The sequence below is a fragment of the Mastigoproctus giganteus genome, chromosome 3, assembly GCF_048544385.1.
Source record: "Mastigoproctus giganteus isolate SK-2022 chromosome 3, ASM4854438v1, whole genome shotgun sequence".
Classification (NCBI taxonomy): Eukaryota; Metazoa; Arthropoda; class Arachnida; order Uropygi; family Thelyphonidae; genus Mastigoproctus; species Mastigoproctus giganteus.
This window is the reverse complement of record NC_143577.1, coordinates 181,240,336-181,256,505: the sequence shown is the minus strand read 5'-3', so window position 1 is coordinate 181,256,505 and position 16,170 is coordinate 181,240,336. Positions and strand designations below refer to the sequence as shown.

General features: G+C 39.8%; 1 protein-coding gene across 2 annotated transcripts in view; it reads left to right on the top strand.

The window, feature by feature from the left end:
• Positions 1-16,170, top strand: part of LOC150088447 (kelch domain-containing protein 1-like) — a 199,673-nt gene that overhangs the window by 25,299 nt on the left and 158,204 nt on the right. For both annotated transcript variants that reach the window (XM_090369510.1, XM_090369511.1), the window contains exon 2: positions 11,430-11,506. In XM_090369510.1, coding sequence (XP_090225636.1) covers positions 11,430-11,506 — 77 coding nt within the window. The remainder of the gene's footprint in view (positions 1-11,429; positions 11,507-16,170) is intronic.

Here is a 16,170-nt window from a genome sequence, read left to right as displayed (position 1 = left end):
TTGCTCCCTCTTGTTGCCTCACGAACATGCTGATGTAGAAAACAATCATCCAATAAATCCACAAAAGCCTTGCTAGTGTGCGAGTGACCAACCCACAAATTCCAGTCAATATCTGGGAAATTAAAGTCCCCCATTATAAGACTCTCTGATTTACTGGCCCACTCTATTTCCCTGTACAATATCTTATTATACTCATCAGAGTCATTAGGCCTATAGCACACTCCTACTCTCAATTTTGATTTCCCTATGCTTATGTCACACCAAACTGACTCGACACTGCCCTGTCCATCGATGTCGACTGGCATCACTTCCTTGGACTTTATGTGTTTCTTAATTAATAGCATAACCCCTCCTCCCCTCCTGTCCTGTCTATCCTTTCTATACACATTGTATTCCCCAAATTCCAGTTCCGCATTACTTATATCTGTGTGACACCACGTCTCTGATATCCCAACAATATCTGCCTTTGATGTTTTGAGCAATACCTCAAATTCATCAAATTTATTTACCAAACTCCTAGCATTGGTGTACACGCAGGTATACATGCACCTGTTTCTATTCTTAGCTACTCTAACACAACCCATGTGTTTACTTGTACTGCAATGACTACCAGCAGTCTCTGAAATATCCTGCATCTTGTTTTTCAGACTTCTGCTCATTTCAATAGAAGCAGTGCAAGAATCACTTCCACCTCTGCCACTGGCTACTGTTAATCTATTAGTCCTTGTATCCCCCCCAACTAGCAGTTTTCCGACCCACCTAACACTGCCTCGACAGCATCAGCAAAAATTCTTGCGCCCTTTCTATTTAAGTGTATCCCATCCCTGTAGAAGCAATCTCTCCTGTTAACAAGTACAGTCCAGGCTGAAAAAAATTCTACCCCTTGAGCCTTGCACAAAACTTAAGCCTTTCTTCGTAAGAGCACCCCTTTGTTCCATTCACTAATCTTGTTGCCCTTCTCTGTACTCGTTCCAGCAGCTCTACATCCTTCTTGAAATGAGGCCTCCAGACCTGTATACAGTACTCTAGGTGTGGCCTGACCATTGCCTTATACAAGGGAATAATCACCTCCTTATCCCTGCTGGAAAAATTCCTGTATATCATTGACAATACTCCATGAGCTACTCTTGCAGCTCGTCTGCACTGCTCAGAGAACTTCATATCTGCCTGCACAACCACCCCCAAGTCCCTTTCATTCTCTACCACTGTCAGTGTAGTACCACAGAGTTGATACGTTGCTCTGGGGTTGCTGTCTCCCATGTGTAGTACTTTGCATTTGTCAATGTTAAACTTCATTTGCCACCTCTCAGCCCATCTGCTCAACCTTTGCAGATCCTGTTGCAGCAGCATAGTGTCAGTAGTGTCCTTGACAACCCTGCCAACCGTTGTATCGTCTGCAAACTTGGAGATTAAGCTTGATATACCATCATCAATATCATTTATAAATACAGAAAACAATAATGGACCCAACACTGAGCCCTGAGGGGCTCCACTAATAACATTAGTCCACGATGAGCAGTGTCCATTGATTACCACTCTCTGTCTTCTCCCCTTCAACCACCCCTTTATCCCTAGCAGCAACTTGCCTCCAATGTCACACTGCTCCAATTTGTGTAGCAGTCTTCCATGTGCAACAGTATCAAAAGCCTTTCTAAGATCCAAGTATATAATATCAAAGCTATTCCCTGCATCCAGTTCTTTTGTGACTGCATCATAGTACCCAATCAAATTGGTCAGGCAAGACTTCCCCTTAACAAAACCATGCTGTGTCCGAGCTATAACTGAAGTCTTGTCTAAATGATCCTGCAGTGCTTCTTTAACCAGTGCCTCCATTAATTTTCCTGGAACAGAACCAGTGCCTCCATTAATTTTCCTGGAAGTTAAGCTCACAGGTCTATAATTACTTGTGTCAGCCTTTGATCGTCCTTTGTGAATTGGGGTCACATTTGCACATCTCCAGTCTATGGGTACCTCCCCTGAGTCCAAGGAAGCTCTCATAATTATGGCTAAGGGTTTGCTTACTTCCTTTGCTGCCTCCTTTAATATAACTGGATAGATCCCATCCACCCCGGGTGCCTTTCTTGTGTTTATCTTCAACAATTTCTCCTCCACTTTACTCCCAGTTATTTCAAGATTCTGTAGCTTACTGCAGAGTTGAATACACCTCTGGCATTCCCCTCGCTGAATAACTCCTCATGTGTGAATGTCGATGGAAAATATTCATTTAGTTTGTTAGCTACCTGAGCAAGATCATCAATAGTTGACCCATCAATATCAAGTGGACCAATCTGATTCATCCCCTTCCTTCTAGAGTTTACATAAGTAAAGAACTCTTTGCTGTTTTTCTTTGCATCCCTTGCCAAGGATTTCTCGTAATCTGCCTTCGCCTGCCTAACCTCCTTTGTAACTTGGTTGCATATCAACTTGTATCTATCATAGGCTTCTGTTTCATGTGTTAATTTGTAAGTATCCCATGCATGTTTCTTCTCTGCCATATGCCTTATTAGTTCATCTGACATCCATTTTGGCCTAAACCTTGAACAATATTTCTTAGTTGTTATGTAAAGCCTAGTAGCTTCCAAGATAAGTTCTTTGAATGCTTCCCATTTTGAATTTGCTGTTGGTAACATCATCAGTTGGTCCCACTGTATAGAATTTAAATACTGTCTCAGTGCATCGTAGTCGCCTTTATGGAAGCAATAACCCTTCCCTTTACCCCTAATGGTAGTTACCTCTTTGAGTAAATCCCACTTCAGCACACTGTGATCACTGCCACTTAGTGGTTCATTTATCTGCAGATTCTTAATGCATGAAGAATCACTGCTGATAATCAAATCAAGAGTATTACTCCCTCTAGTTGCCTCCCGAACATGCTGATATAGAAAACAATCATCCAATAAATCCACAAAAGCCCTGCTAGTGTGTGAGTGACCAGCCCCCAAATTCCAGTCAATATCTGGGAAATTAGTGTTCATACAATTCTGGTCATTAAGCTAGCTTTATTTAGGTCATCTTAATTCCGCATGGCCTATACATATTAGGTTTAGAAGTTTAATACTTAGTGATAATGAATTTTCATGAAAAATTATTGATGAAAATTGTTATCTGTAGCAAAAGGTAATTACTAGTTATTATTAACAGTATACTTCTATTTTATTACTATTATACATTTTTACTATACTACATTTTTGCATTCCATCACGTGGCCGTCAGGCCCCTACTTCATCGGGGGCTTTGAGTGGATTAACAGCCCTTTCGATGTAATGCATTATACTTACACGCTTCTGTTTGCACCTCTCACAGTTTTGCTATTTTACGTTCCTTTTCTTTTGTTTAATTTCTAAAGTTCCTAGAATTTAAGTTTTTTAATTTTTTAAATTCTTATCTATATATGGTATTAATTAGTTTTAATTTTTTACGATCTCTTCAGCAAAAAGCAATACACACACACACACACACACACACACACACACACACACACACACACACACACACACACACACACAGAGACTGGCCTCGATTAATTCGTCCCGCGAGCGCATTGTGTAAAATGGAAACACGTTAATCGAATATAATAATCAATAGGAAAAATTATAATTGGGCCTTGACCTTCTGGAATGTCTACAAAGAATTTTAAAAATACCTTTTTAACTGTATACAATATAAAACATAATGAAAATAATTATGGAATTAAATGTGTATTGCATAAAAAAGCGGTTCCCAAACTGTGGGCCGCGGAATATTTAAAATTTTCGAGGGAAACACAGCGATACTCGACATATGTCGGACACCGCACTAACTACTAACCCGAGGTAGTTCACAGTTTCAACATTTCTTATTAAGTTGTTTGGACCTAACTACTTAATAAACGGAACTGTTAGGTATTTCTTTTGGTCTGGGTGCACCATGAAAAAATTACTGGGACACTAAGGGTGCTGTGAAAAAAATACTGAGACACGAAGGGCGCCGTGAACCGAGAAAGTTTGGTAACCTCTGACATAAAATACACAATGAAGAAATGACTGTTGCGGAAATATTTGAACAGTATTGACTCTCTTTTCATCAATCAATTTCCGATAGCTGACAACAATCTTCTCTGGGCCCTGGCGAAATAAATATCGCAAAGAACCTCAAACAAAAGGTTTGAGGCTCTTTGCGATACGAAAGATTTCATCTAGTTCTTTTGTCGTTATCTCCTTTGCAGTAACATTTTCATCTGGCTCATTTAAAAATTTGAATTTTTAAATTTTACAAACAAGTAACACGTCTTCTTCCGATGGTTGATGGAACACACTGAGGCGAGCAGCAGGCAAACGTTTGTTTATTGCCTGTCCGAGCTTAACGTGCGATTCAAATCTTTTTCAACTATTGCATAAAAAAAAAAAAAAAGATCGCGTTAACTGAAAATTTGCATTGTGTAAAGTGAAAAGTAGTATATTTTTTTCAAATAGCAGTAACTGAACAACGCGTTAATCGAACTCGCGTTATGCGAGACCTGGCTGTATATTTTTTTTTTGACCAGTGCAGCAAAAGCTTGTGGCTTGCTTGCACCATTGGTGAATACTATCTCCTACTATAGTTCTCTGGCCATTTGTTTCCATTAGGTAGCAGTAAACTTCAAGTAGCACATTTGGGAAGCAGCAAACTTGGCACAGTTAATACAGAAAAAAAACTATGGGGGGATCTTTTCCCTGGTAATTAGGTCAAGTTTGGTAGAGTGATTGTACAGTCCAACACATGAAATTTTCTTATTAGTGCAAAGTCTAAAACAGCCTGTTTTCTCAATGGTATTTAGGAAATTTGCTAGAAAGGACTAAGATGTGATCATTATATTATACAGGATCAGTGGGGGATTTCCACACAGGCGCACGAGGTGCGTGCCTGGGGCCTCTTAAATCGAGGGGGCCTCAAATCTCAGGTCTCAAAAAAAATAATAATAAAATTGTTTCATTTTAAATTTTTACACTCATCTTTATTACTGTTACTGAATAAAACTATAATTTAATATGAGAAGCTAGTAAACTCTTATGCAAATATCCCCACATATTATATGAAATATCTATGCGAACTAAGTGAATCTGAAGTAGAATACATATTATCATTAATGGTAGATTTTATGTATTAATGTTAGATTTGGGAGGGATGGTAGTTGTGTCATTTTTTCATTTAAACATTAGTTAAAATATGTATGAAAGAGTTGCGCAACCAAAATGATTAAAATCACAACACCAAATCTAGAGCGTGTGCTAAAGTAAAAACGTGCGCATAGAACGCACACTGTAGTGGTACCGAAAATATTTAGAGGGGGGGCCTCAAAATTGAATTGCGCCTGGGGCCTCAAGTGCTAAATCCACCACTGTACAGGATGATTCTAAACAAGCATCACAAAATTTACAGGTGTATTCTACATCTTGAATTTGAGAAAAAATTCCTTATAAACATGGGTCTGCAAACTTCTTGTTTTCTAGATAAATCAATTTTATTTTAGTATGAACATAGCTTACCGTAATTGCACAAGTAATCATAACAGGTGTTCAAAATGGCCTTCTAATAAATTTGGATGAACGTTTTCTACCAAATTTTCTAACAACTAGTGTACATAGGTCCTGTCAGCCTGTTTGTCAAAACATATAGACCCACCAATACATCTCCAAGGATGCCTCCCCAAATGTTGATGGAGATTTGATGCTGATGATTTGCTTCAATAATTGTATGTGGATTCTCTTCGCTCCAAATATGAGTGTTATGGAAATTAATAATTCCATGTCTTGTGCCTATTGCCTCATCTGTGAAGAACACACAACGGAGGAAGTCAGGATTCTCTACACATTTATGCAAACACCATTGACAAAATTGTAGTTTACATTGATAATCAGGTTCTAACAAAGCTTGTACACATTTCAAGTGATAGGAATACAGTCACTTTTCATGTGCAATTCTCCACACAACGGACTGTGAAACACCTTCATTTGCTGAAATCCTTCGTGTACTGCTTTGACACTTATCTTCAATTGCATGGAGTATGCAATCTTCAACTGCTGCTGTTTGAACACTTCTTCATCTTCCCGTGTTGTGTACTTTTTTTTAGAAAACGAACCATGTTCCCTCAAATGCAAATGAAGATGACTGAAAGTCCAAGCACATGGGATTCCATGAGTAGGAAATCAGACAAGCTCTACATGCATTCCCATTAGCAAGACTAACAGAAATTCATATCAGCCATTTCTGCAAAAGTGTATTTGATTACCCATTATTTTAACACGAGAACGAAATCAATAAACATAGCTCTCTTACAAAACTGATAAACTGAAATGATGAATACATACCTTTGTTGTTGTTACGTATGACAAGGTCGTCAACAGAGATAATTTTTTTTTTTATCGTATGATGTGAGCAATACACGAAGGAACCAGTTTTTCCCGCTTCCTTCGTGTATCATGGCTGTGAGATCTAACCAGATAGTGCAGCACCATTGTGATATCAAAGCCCGAGGCGGGAATCGAACCCACGACCTTTGGGTTGCCAGGCAGGCACTTTACCTACCCGTCTAGCCCAGTTGGCAACAGAGATAATATTGACTATGAATGTTTACTTTGCTATTTCTTATCTGATACAAGAAATATTTTCCTATGCCAACATGCTGAAACTTAAAATCGGTTTATCTTGGTAACAAGAAGTTTGCAGCCCATGTTTATTCGGACTTTTTTCTCAAATTCGAGGTGTAGAATACACCTATAAATTTTGTGACACTTGTTTAGAATCACCCTGTATAAAGCAATGGTTGGGCCACATCTGGAATACTACATACATGTTTGGAAATCTCATTTTAGGACAACTATAGGTCTGTCGGAAACAGCAAAGAAAAGAGTAACAAAATTAGAGGATATTCTTACCAAGAATATTAGCATTAGCATTAGTAGAGGCATTTGATGCAAGAAAGCAAGCTTATGCAGCATCAGCCAAAAAAAAAAAAAAAAAAAAAACCCACTTCCACTTCACCCCTCTGTTCGTTCAAAATACCTGTCCAGCTGAGCCTTAAACTTATTTAGGCTATCAACCTCCACCACAAGGGATGGCAGTCTGTTCCACCAACCAACCACCCGCTGGCTAAAGGCACATTTCCGCACGTCTATCCTACATCTGTCTTTCCTCAATTTGAATTTATGCCCTCTCAGGTGATTTTTCTGAGCTAGAGGAAGAATCCCATCAGCATTGAGCATGCTTAAACCATTCAAGGCTTTATACACCTCTATCAGATCACCTCGCTGGTGCCTAGTCTCCAGACACTGTAATTTGCAAAACTTAAGCCTTTCTTCGTAAGAGCACCCCTTTGTTCCATTCACTAATCTTGTTGCCCTTCTCTGTACTCGTTCCAGCAGCTCTACATCCTTCTTGAAATGAGGCCTCCAGACCTGTACACAGTACTCTAGGTGTGGCCTGACCATTGCCTTATACAATGGAATAATCACCTCCTTATCCCTGCTGGAAAAATTCCTGTATATCATTGACAATACTCCATGAGCTACTCTTGCAGCCCGTCTGCACTGCTCAGAGAACTTCATATCTGCCTGCACAACCACCCCCAAGTCCCTTTCATTCTCTACCACTGTCAGTGTAGTACCACAGAGTTGATACGTTGCTCTGGGGTTGCTGTTTCCCATGTGTAGTACTTTACATTTGTCAATGTTAAACTTCATTTGCCACCTCTCAGCCCATCTGCTCAACCTTTCCAGATCCTGTTGCAGCAGCATAGTGTCAGTAGTGTCCTTGACAACCCTGCCAACCTTTGTATCATCTGCAAACTTGGACATTAAGCTTGATATACCATCATCAATATCATTTATAAATACAGAAAACAATAATGGACCCAACACTGAGCCCTGAGGGACTCCACTAATAACGTTAGTCCACGATGAGCAGTGTCCATTGATTACCACTCTCTGTCTTCTCCCCCTCAACCACCCCCTTATCCATAGCAGCAATTTGCCTCCAATGTCACACTGCTCCAATTTGTGTAGCAGTCTTCCATGTGCAACAGTATCAAAAGCCTTTCTAAGATCCAAGTATATAATATCAAAGTTATTCCCTGCATCCAGTTCTTTTGTGACTGCATCATAGTATCCAATCAAGTTGGTCAGGCAAGACTTCCCCTTAACAAAACCATGCTGTGTCTGAGCTATAACTGAAGTCTTGTCTAAATGATCCTGCAGTGCTTCTTTAACCAGTGCCTCCATTAATTTTCCTGGAACAGAAGTTAAGCTCACAGGTCTATAATTACTTGTGTCAGCCTTTGATCCTCCTTTGTGAATTGGGATCACATTTGCACATTTCCAGTCTATGGGTACCTCCCCTGAGTCCAAGGAAGCTCTCATAATTATGGCTAAGGGTTTGCTTACTTCCTTTGCTGCCTCCTTTAATATAACTGGATAGATCCCATCCACCCCGGGTGCCTTTCTTGTGTTTATCTTCAACAGTTTCTCCTCCACTTTACTCCCAGTTATTTCAAGATTCTGTAGCTTACTGCTAGAGTTCAATACACCTCTGGCATTCCCCTCGCTGAATAACTCCTCATGTGTGAATGTCGATGCAAAATATTCATTTAGTTTGTTAGCTACCTGAGCAGGATCATCAACACTTGACCCATCAATATCAAGTGGACCAATCTGATTCATCCCCTTCCTTCTAGAGTTTACATAAGTAAAGAACTCTTTGCTGTTTTTCTTTGCCTCCCTTGCCAAGGATTTCTCGTAATCTGCCTTCGCCTGCCTAACCTCCTTTGTAACTTGGTTGCATATCAACTTGTATCTATCATAGGCTTCTGTGTCATGTGTTAATTTATATGTATCCCATGCATTTTTCTTCTCTGCCATATGCCTCATTAGTTCATCTGACATCCATTTTGGCCTAAACCTTGAACAATATTTCTTAGTTGGTATGTAAAGCCTAGTAGCTTCCAAGATAAGTTCTTTGAATGCTTCCCATTTTGAATTTGCTGTTGGTAACATCATCAGTTGGTCCCACTGTATAGAATTTAAATACTGTCTCAGTCCATCGTAGTCGCCTTTACGGAAGCAATAACCCTTCCCTTTACCCCTAATGGTAGTTACCTCTTTCAGTAAATCCCACTTCAGCACACTGTGATCACTGCCACCTAGTGGTTCATTTATCTGCAGATTCTTAATGCATGAAGAATCACTGCTGATAATCAAATCAAGAGTATTACTCCCTCTAGTTGCCTCCCGAACATGCTGATGTAGAAAACAATCATCCAATAAATCCACAAAAGCCCTGCTAGTGTGTGAGTAACCAGCCCCCAAATTCCAGTCAATATCTGGGAAATTAAAATCTCCCATTATAAGACTCTCTGATTTCCTGGCCCACTCTATTTCCCTGTACAGTTCCTTATTATACTCATCAGAGTCATTAGGCCTATAGCACACTCCTACTCTCAATTTTGATCTCCCAATGCTTATGTCACACCAAAGTCACACCATATCCTTTTGTTATACAGTTTCTGCAAATTGCAGTTTCTTGAAATTATCTGTGTGGTGACCAAATTGAAGTATAAGGCTTTAAAAGGGTTAAGGAAACTAAATTCTGATGGAATCTTTTACTCTTTGTGAATAAGCAATATGGCCTAAGTTGCTGATGCACTTAAAACTACAAAAACGATAACAATCTTTGTGGACAAACGCACTCAAGGAAACAAATAAAAACAGGATGGTTAAGATTAGATGTGTGGGAATTTGTATTCAGCAAGCCAGAGAATGAATGTTGAAATCATTTGAAAATACACTGAAAGAACAGAATTCATGGGGTTCCTGGGCAATATGATGCTGTCACCCCTCTCACTAGTGGATGAACTAGCGAGAGGGGTGACTAGTTATCAGGCTTTGAAAGAGGGATAATAGTGGGTGCCCAACTCATGGGTCACTATCCCGGAGGTGGTACAGAAATTGCACTATCCCCGTTTGACAGTATCAAGACTGTATCGGGAATGCGGCATTTCCGGAATAGCATCTCATCATGGGCAGCACAGTGGGTGGAGAAAGGTGGTGAATGAACGTGGCCGCTGATGTCTGTCTTGCACTGTTTCAGCCAACCGGAGAACAACGATGGCACAAATCGCCTCTGACTTCAACGAGGGAGGTGCCAGAAACATCTCCAATGAGACACATTGGAGATGTTTAGCCACAATAGCCACAATACGTTATGGGAGCTGCTGACCCACCAGAGTCCCATTGCTAACACCATGACATAGGCCTCAACTAGGTGAAGGAACAGTAGCATTGGACCTTAGACGATTGGAGATGACCCTCCTGGTCCGACGAGTCCTGTTTCCAGTTATTTCGAGCGAACAGGAGGGTGTGTAGCTTCGGGCAGAAACTGCACGAAGCTATGGATCCGTCATGTCATGTCAACAAGCAACTGTTCAGGCAGGTGGACTGTCAGTAATGGTTTGTGGTGCATTCAAGTGGCACACATTGAGACCTCTGGTATGTCTAAAAGCATCTCTGAATGGTCCGGGTTATGTCCATCCTTGCAGACCATCTGCATCCCTTCATTGTAATCGTGGAGGGCAGTGGACTCTTCCAGCAGGACAATGTGCCTCCCCACAGAATCCAGGTGACTAGAACATGGTTCAATGAGTATTCCGCAGATTTTACCACCATGGAATGGCCTCCCCATTCACTGGACATGAACCCTGTGCAGCATCTTTGGAATGCTGTGGAAAGATACATTCAAGCTTTGGATCCTCCACCCAGGAATGCAACGGAATTATGGACAGCAGTGTAGCAAGCATGAATGGAAATACTCGTGGAATGCTTTCGTAAACTGGTGGACTTGATGCCTCGCCGTGTGACTGCCCTTATCCGGGCAAAGTGAGTTTACCCGTTACTATGTAACCCATGATTTGTGTCCACTAAGTGTAAATATCTTTGTTATGGTAGTGCATGATTTTATGATGAAGTTAAATTTAAAGGAACACTGGATGATTTACTGGAAGGAATGTGGTTTTTATTGGTTGATGATGTGTGCCAATAATAATAATCATAGTACATGAAAGTTTATACATATGTAATAACTAACAATTATTACATTAACATACTGGCAGAAATTTTAATTTTATTAACTTTATCTGTATATAGTTTTTATTTTTTACTATTATTTTTTTCTGTAGTGCTTTCTCTTCAGTTTTAGCTTATAGCACCCTGACCATTTTTCCACACTAAACCAGCCTATTTCTTTTTTTCCTTTTAGTCTATATTTTCTCTTTTAATATTTGCTAGGCTTAAGCATCTACATCACATAAAAATCTAGTTCTCCACACATATATATATATATATATATATATATGGAGAACTAGATTTATATATATATGCACACACATGCACACTATATATACACTCATGTATGTTCTGTTCCAGGAAGTAACTGATGATGCTGTTAGTAGGTACCTACCAGGAGCTGAATTATGGGTATATGATCCTCTTATAGAAAAGTGGTAAGTTTTCTGATTTTTTTTTTTTTTCAATATCAAGAATTCACTAGTACATTTGATCACCATTAATTTCAATTTTGTGGGAAGAGTAGTTCAAATTAACGAAAAGTGTGAGTTACAGTAGGATCTCTGTCCCACTAATTCGGACTGAAGGGGAGTTTAAATTAGTGAAAGTCTGACTTAAAATGAAATGGAATACCTAAGAGTTCAAATCAAATAGAACATAAATAATGCAATTATTTAACTGCATTATTTAACTAGTAAACTGTAACTCGTGTTAAACATTGATCATAAGTTTATCAGCTGTGTATGGTCCCCTCCCCATTTGTATTGCCTTTTTTGAGGAAAATGGAAATGTTTTATGTGTAGACCAACGGGCATTACTTCATGAATGGAACAAGAGGCATAGAGGAGAGGTGAAACATGCGGCGAGGTGGACACACGATGCTGCACTTTATCAGAGCCAGTTAGCCATTAAAATAGATTGACAACAGCCACAAATATTTCCACCATTCATTTCGTATATTTCTCTTATTGGTATATGTATCTGCCTTATTCGCCCTCTTTTTCTGGGGCTTGTCTTTGAACACCCAGCAATTTTAGGATGACAAAGACATCCGGCCGCCGTACATGTTAGCATGTATTTACAAGATTAAAATGCATATGCGACACTACAGTTAACACTGTTCCATGCAACCCCTTTTTTCCACAAGTTTAAGATACCGCTTTGTGATTTTCCTTTGTGCAAGGTTTTCACAGAATATAGAACTTGCATAAAACAGGGGATGCCTGTATTTATTTATGATGCCCTAGAATTTATTGTGTTTTGAGAAAACTAAATCAAAACCAAATCGTCTGACCTATCATATTGCCAAGTAAAGTCACATGATTTCTCCATAAATCACTTGTCAGTTCATGTATTTTTAAAAAAAAAATTTTTTTTGTCTAGTTTAACCCTTAGCAGTTTTTTCTGTCTAATGTCTAGTTGAAGGAAGGATGTCGTGCTGTTTACAAAAATTTACTTTGTAACTAATGTAATGCACTTGATGAATAGTAGCTGTATTCCCCTCCAGAGTTAGCTGTTTGTAATTAGCATTCCACTGATATACTTGTTTATTGCATCTCTAGTTGAGGGAAGAAAGTGGATGTCTACAGTAATTAGTCTCTGACAAGTCCTGTCGTTTACAAAAATTACTCTGCAACTGAATATTCAATATATCATAGCAAATATACTACAAATTTTAGCTAATTTCTCCCTTTTGGAAATATTAGTAGAATATACAGTAAATGAGTTCAGTATTCATTGTTTCCAGTTTCCAATTTGAAATTGCTAGTTCTTTGACATACTACTTTTTTTCATAATTAGTTTTGGGGGAACGTGATCATACCTGATCCTTGAGGTTTTCGCAGACATTCTCTCAGATATGCCAGGCAAGCTGTGCATGCTACCTGGAAGTTTAAAACGCTCATGGAACTGATATTCGGGTGACACTCAAATCAAGTGGAGACCCAATTTCAGTGAAGTCCAGATGGTCTGTGACAGCCATATCCTCTGCTTGCACCTTCACAATATGTTGGGACTGTTAGTAAACCTGGGTATAACTCCCATGTGCAAGCACACTGTAGTGACCACCCAAGTGTGAACCAATGTAAACAGGGATCAAGGTGTGGTGCCCAGACCACACAAAGAAATGTTGCCCCCTCTGTGTTATCAGGCAGTACTAGTTGGTAGACAAAGGAGGTTAGGCAGGCGAAGGCAGATTATGAGAAATCCTTGGCAAAAGATGCTAAGAAAAATGGCAAGGAGTTCTTTACTTATATAAACTCTAAAAGGAAGGGGATGAATCTCATTGGTCCACTTGACATCAATGGTTCGACTGTTCATGATCCTGCTCAGATAGCAAACAAACTGAATGAGTATTTTGCATCTACATTCACACACGAGGAATTATTAAGGTTTGAAAATGGCAGAAGGTTATCAGATTGTAGCAGGATACTTAATGATTTTGTAATAACTGAAAGCAAAGTGGAGGAGAAATTGTTGAAATTAAACATAAGAAAAGCACCTGGGGTGGATGGGATCTATCCAGTTATATTAAAGGAGGCGGCAAAGCAACTAAGCAAACCCTTAGCCATAATTATGAGAGCGTCCTTGGACTCAGGGGAGGTTCCCACGGACTGGAGATGTGCAAATCTATCCCCAATTCACAAAGGCGGATTGAAGGGTGACACGAGTAATTACAGACCAGTTAGTTTAACTTCTGTTCCGGGTAAAATAATGGAGTTGCTGGTTAAAGATGCATTGCAGGATCATCTAGACAAGACTGCAGCAATAATTCAGACACAGCATGGGTTTGTTAAGGGAAAGTCTTGTCTGACAAATTTGATAGGATATTATGATGTGGTTACAAAGGAACTGGATGCAAAAAAATAATTTTGATATCATATATTTGGATTTCAGGAAAGCTTTTGACACTGTTGCACATGGAAGACTATTGTACAAATTGGAGCAGAATGGTATTAAGGGTAAGTTGCTACAATGGATAAAAGGATGGTTAAGTGGGAGAAGACAGAGGGTGGTAATCAGTGGGTACTGCTCTTCTTGGACTAATGTTATTAGTGGAGTCCCACAGGGTTTGGTGTTAGGTCCACTGTTGTTTTGTATATTTATCAATGATATTGATGAAGGTATATCAGGCTTAATGTCGAAGTTTGCAGATGATACAAATTTGGCAGTGTGCTACTGCAACAGGATCTAGATAATTTGGGCAGATGGGCTAAGAAGTGGCAACTGAAGTTTAACCTTGACAAATGCAAAGTACTGCATATGGGTAGAAGTAACCCCAGAGAAATGTACCAACTGTGTGGTACTACACTTAAGGTGGTAGAAAATGAAAAACACTTGGGAGTAATTGTGCAGTCAGATATGAAGTTTTTTGAGCAATGCAGACAGGCTACCAGGGCAGGTCATGGGGTTTTGTCAATGATATATAGGAATTTTGCTAGCAGGGAAAAGGAGGTGATTATCCCTCTGTATCAGGCAATGGTCAGGCCACGCCTTGAGTACTGCGTACAGGTCTGGAGGCCTCATTTTAGGAAGGATGTAGATTTACTTGAGCGTGTACAGAGAAGGGCAACAAGATTGGTGAGGGGAATGAAGGGATCCTCTTATCAAGAGAGGCTTAAGTTCTGCAAATTGCAGTGGCTGGAGACTAGGCACCTGCGCGGTGATCTGATTGAGGTATATAAGGCCTTGAATGGGTTCAGCACGCTGAATTCTGATGGGATCCTTCCACTTGTTCAGATTACGAACCTAAGGGGGCATAAATTCAAATTAAGAAAAGACAGATGTAGATTAGATGTGCGGAAATTTGCCTTTAGCCAGCGGGTGGTTAATTGCTGGATCAAACTTCCATCTGTCGTTGTGGAAGTTGATAGGTTGAATAAATTTAAGGAGGAACTGGACAGGCATTTGGAGGAAATGGTGTGTTTTTTTTGGCTGATGCTGCATAAGCTCATACACTTGCTTTCTTGCATCAAATGCCACTGCTACTACTACTACTCTCATCAACCAGTACAATACCACCACTTTGCTTATTGGAAGATTGACGTGGTGGAACCCATGTTTAGTCTCCAGAGCCAAGTTCCGGTCAACCCTTTCCTCATCTCTTCCATCATGCAGTATGACTGATATCTTTTGAGGTTATGCTGAACACCATGGTGAAATCCAAACTGCCTTACATTTCGAAGGTACAGCTCTAAAACGGTGTTTGCAACCGCCGGCCGCTAGTTATTACACCGGACCGAACCTATTGGTACCACTCTAGGAGACTTCCGGATCAGCTAGTGTATAATCTTGCTACCTCTACTCTGCCAGATAGTGACTGGAGGGAGTCCAAGTTGTTGTGTATGGGGGGGGGGGCATTGTCTAGACCATGTTATGTCAAGGATCTAGGTATATTCTTACCATGTGTGTTCCATAACCAAAAATTTCATTACTTCCTATAGCATGCCCCCTCCTTACTTTTTCTTACTATTGAATACACTATGAATTGTCAAACTAATAGAGCAAGCTTGTCTGCAAAAAAGATCTAAACCCCTCAAACACTTCCCAGTTCATTTCACAAATATATGTGGTCTCAGTTCTAATCTCAGCAATGTCCATTTCCACTTACAGTCTGCCAAACCCATGTACTTTTTCTGACCGAATCTCAGTTATCGGTTGATTCAACCACTACTAATCTCAGTTGCCCAAATTATTATCTGTCTGATTCCTTTCACTTCAAAGGTGGTACTGTTGGATATGTCCATTCCGATATTCCTTGTCAGAGACTTGGTAATTTGGAATCTCCTCTTTTCAACCTTCTCTGGCTCTACCTCATTCTGTCAAATTCATCTTGCCTCTACCATTCTTTGACTTTCTCCAGTCCAACTTTCCTAAAAGTGAGGGAATTTTCCCTGGTGATTTTAATGTTCATAACTCCACCTAGCTTCTGTTTCTAGTCACACAGACCTAGCTGGTTGATATGCTGAGGCTTTTGCAATTACTAATGACCTCACACAGATTCTTCATTTATCTATCAGAATATCAGACAGTCCTAACCATACAGCCAACATGCCTGATCTTTTTCTCACCAACAACCCTTCTAAGTACACGGTCGAAGTGA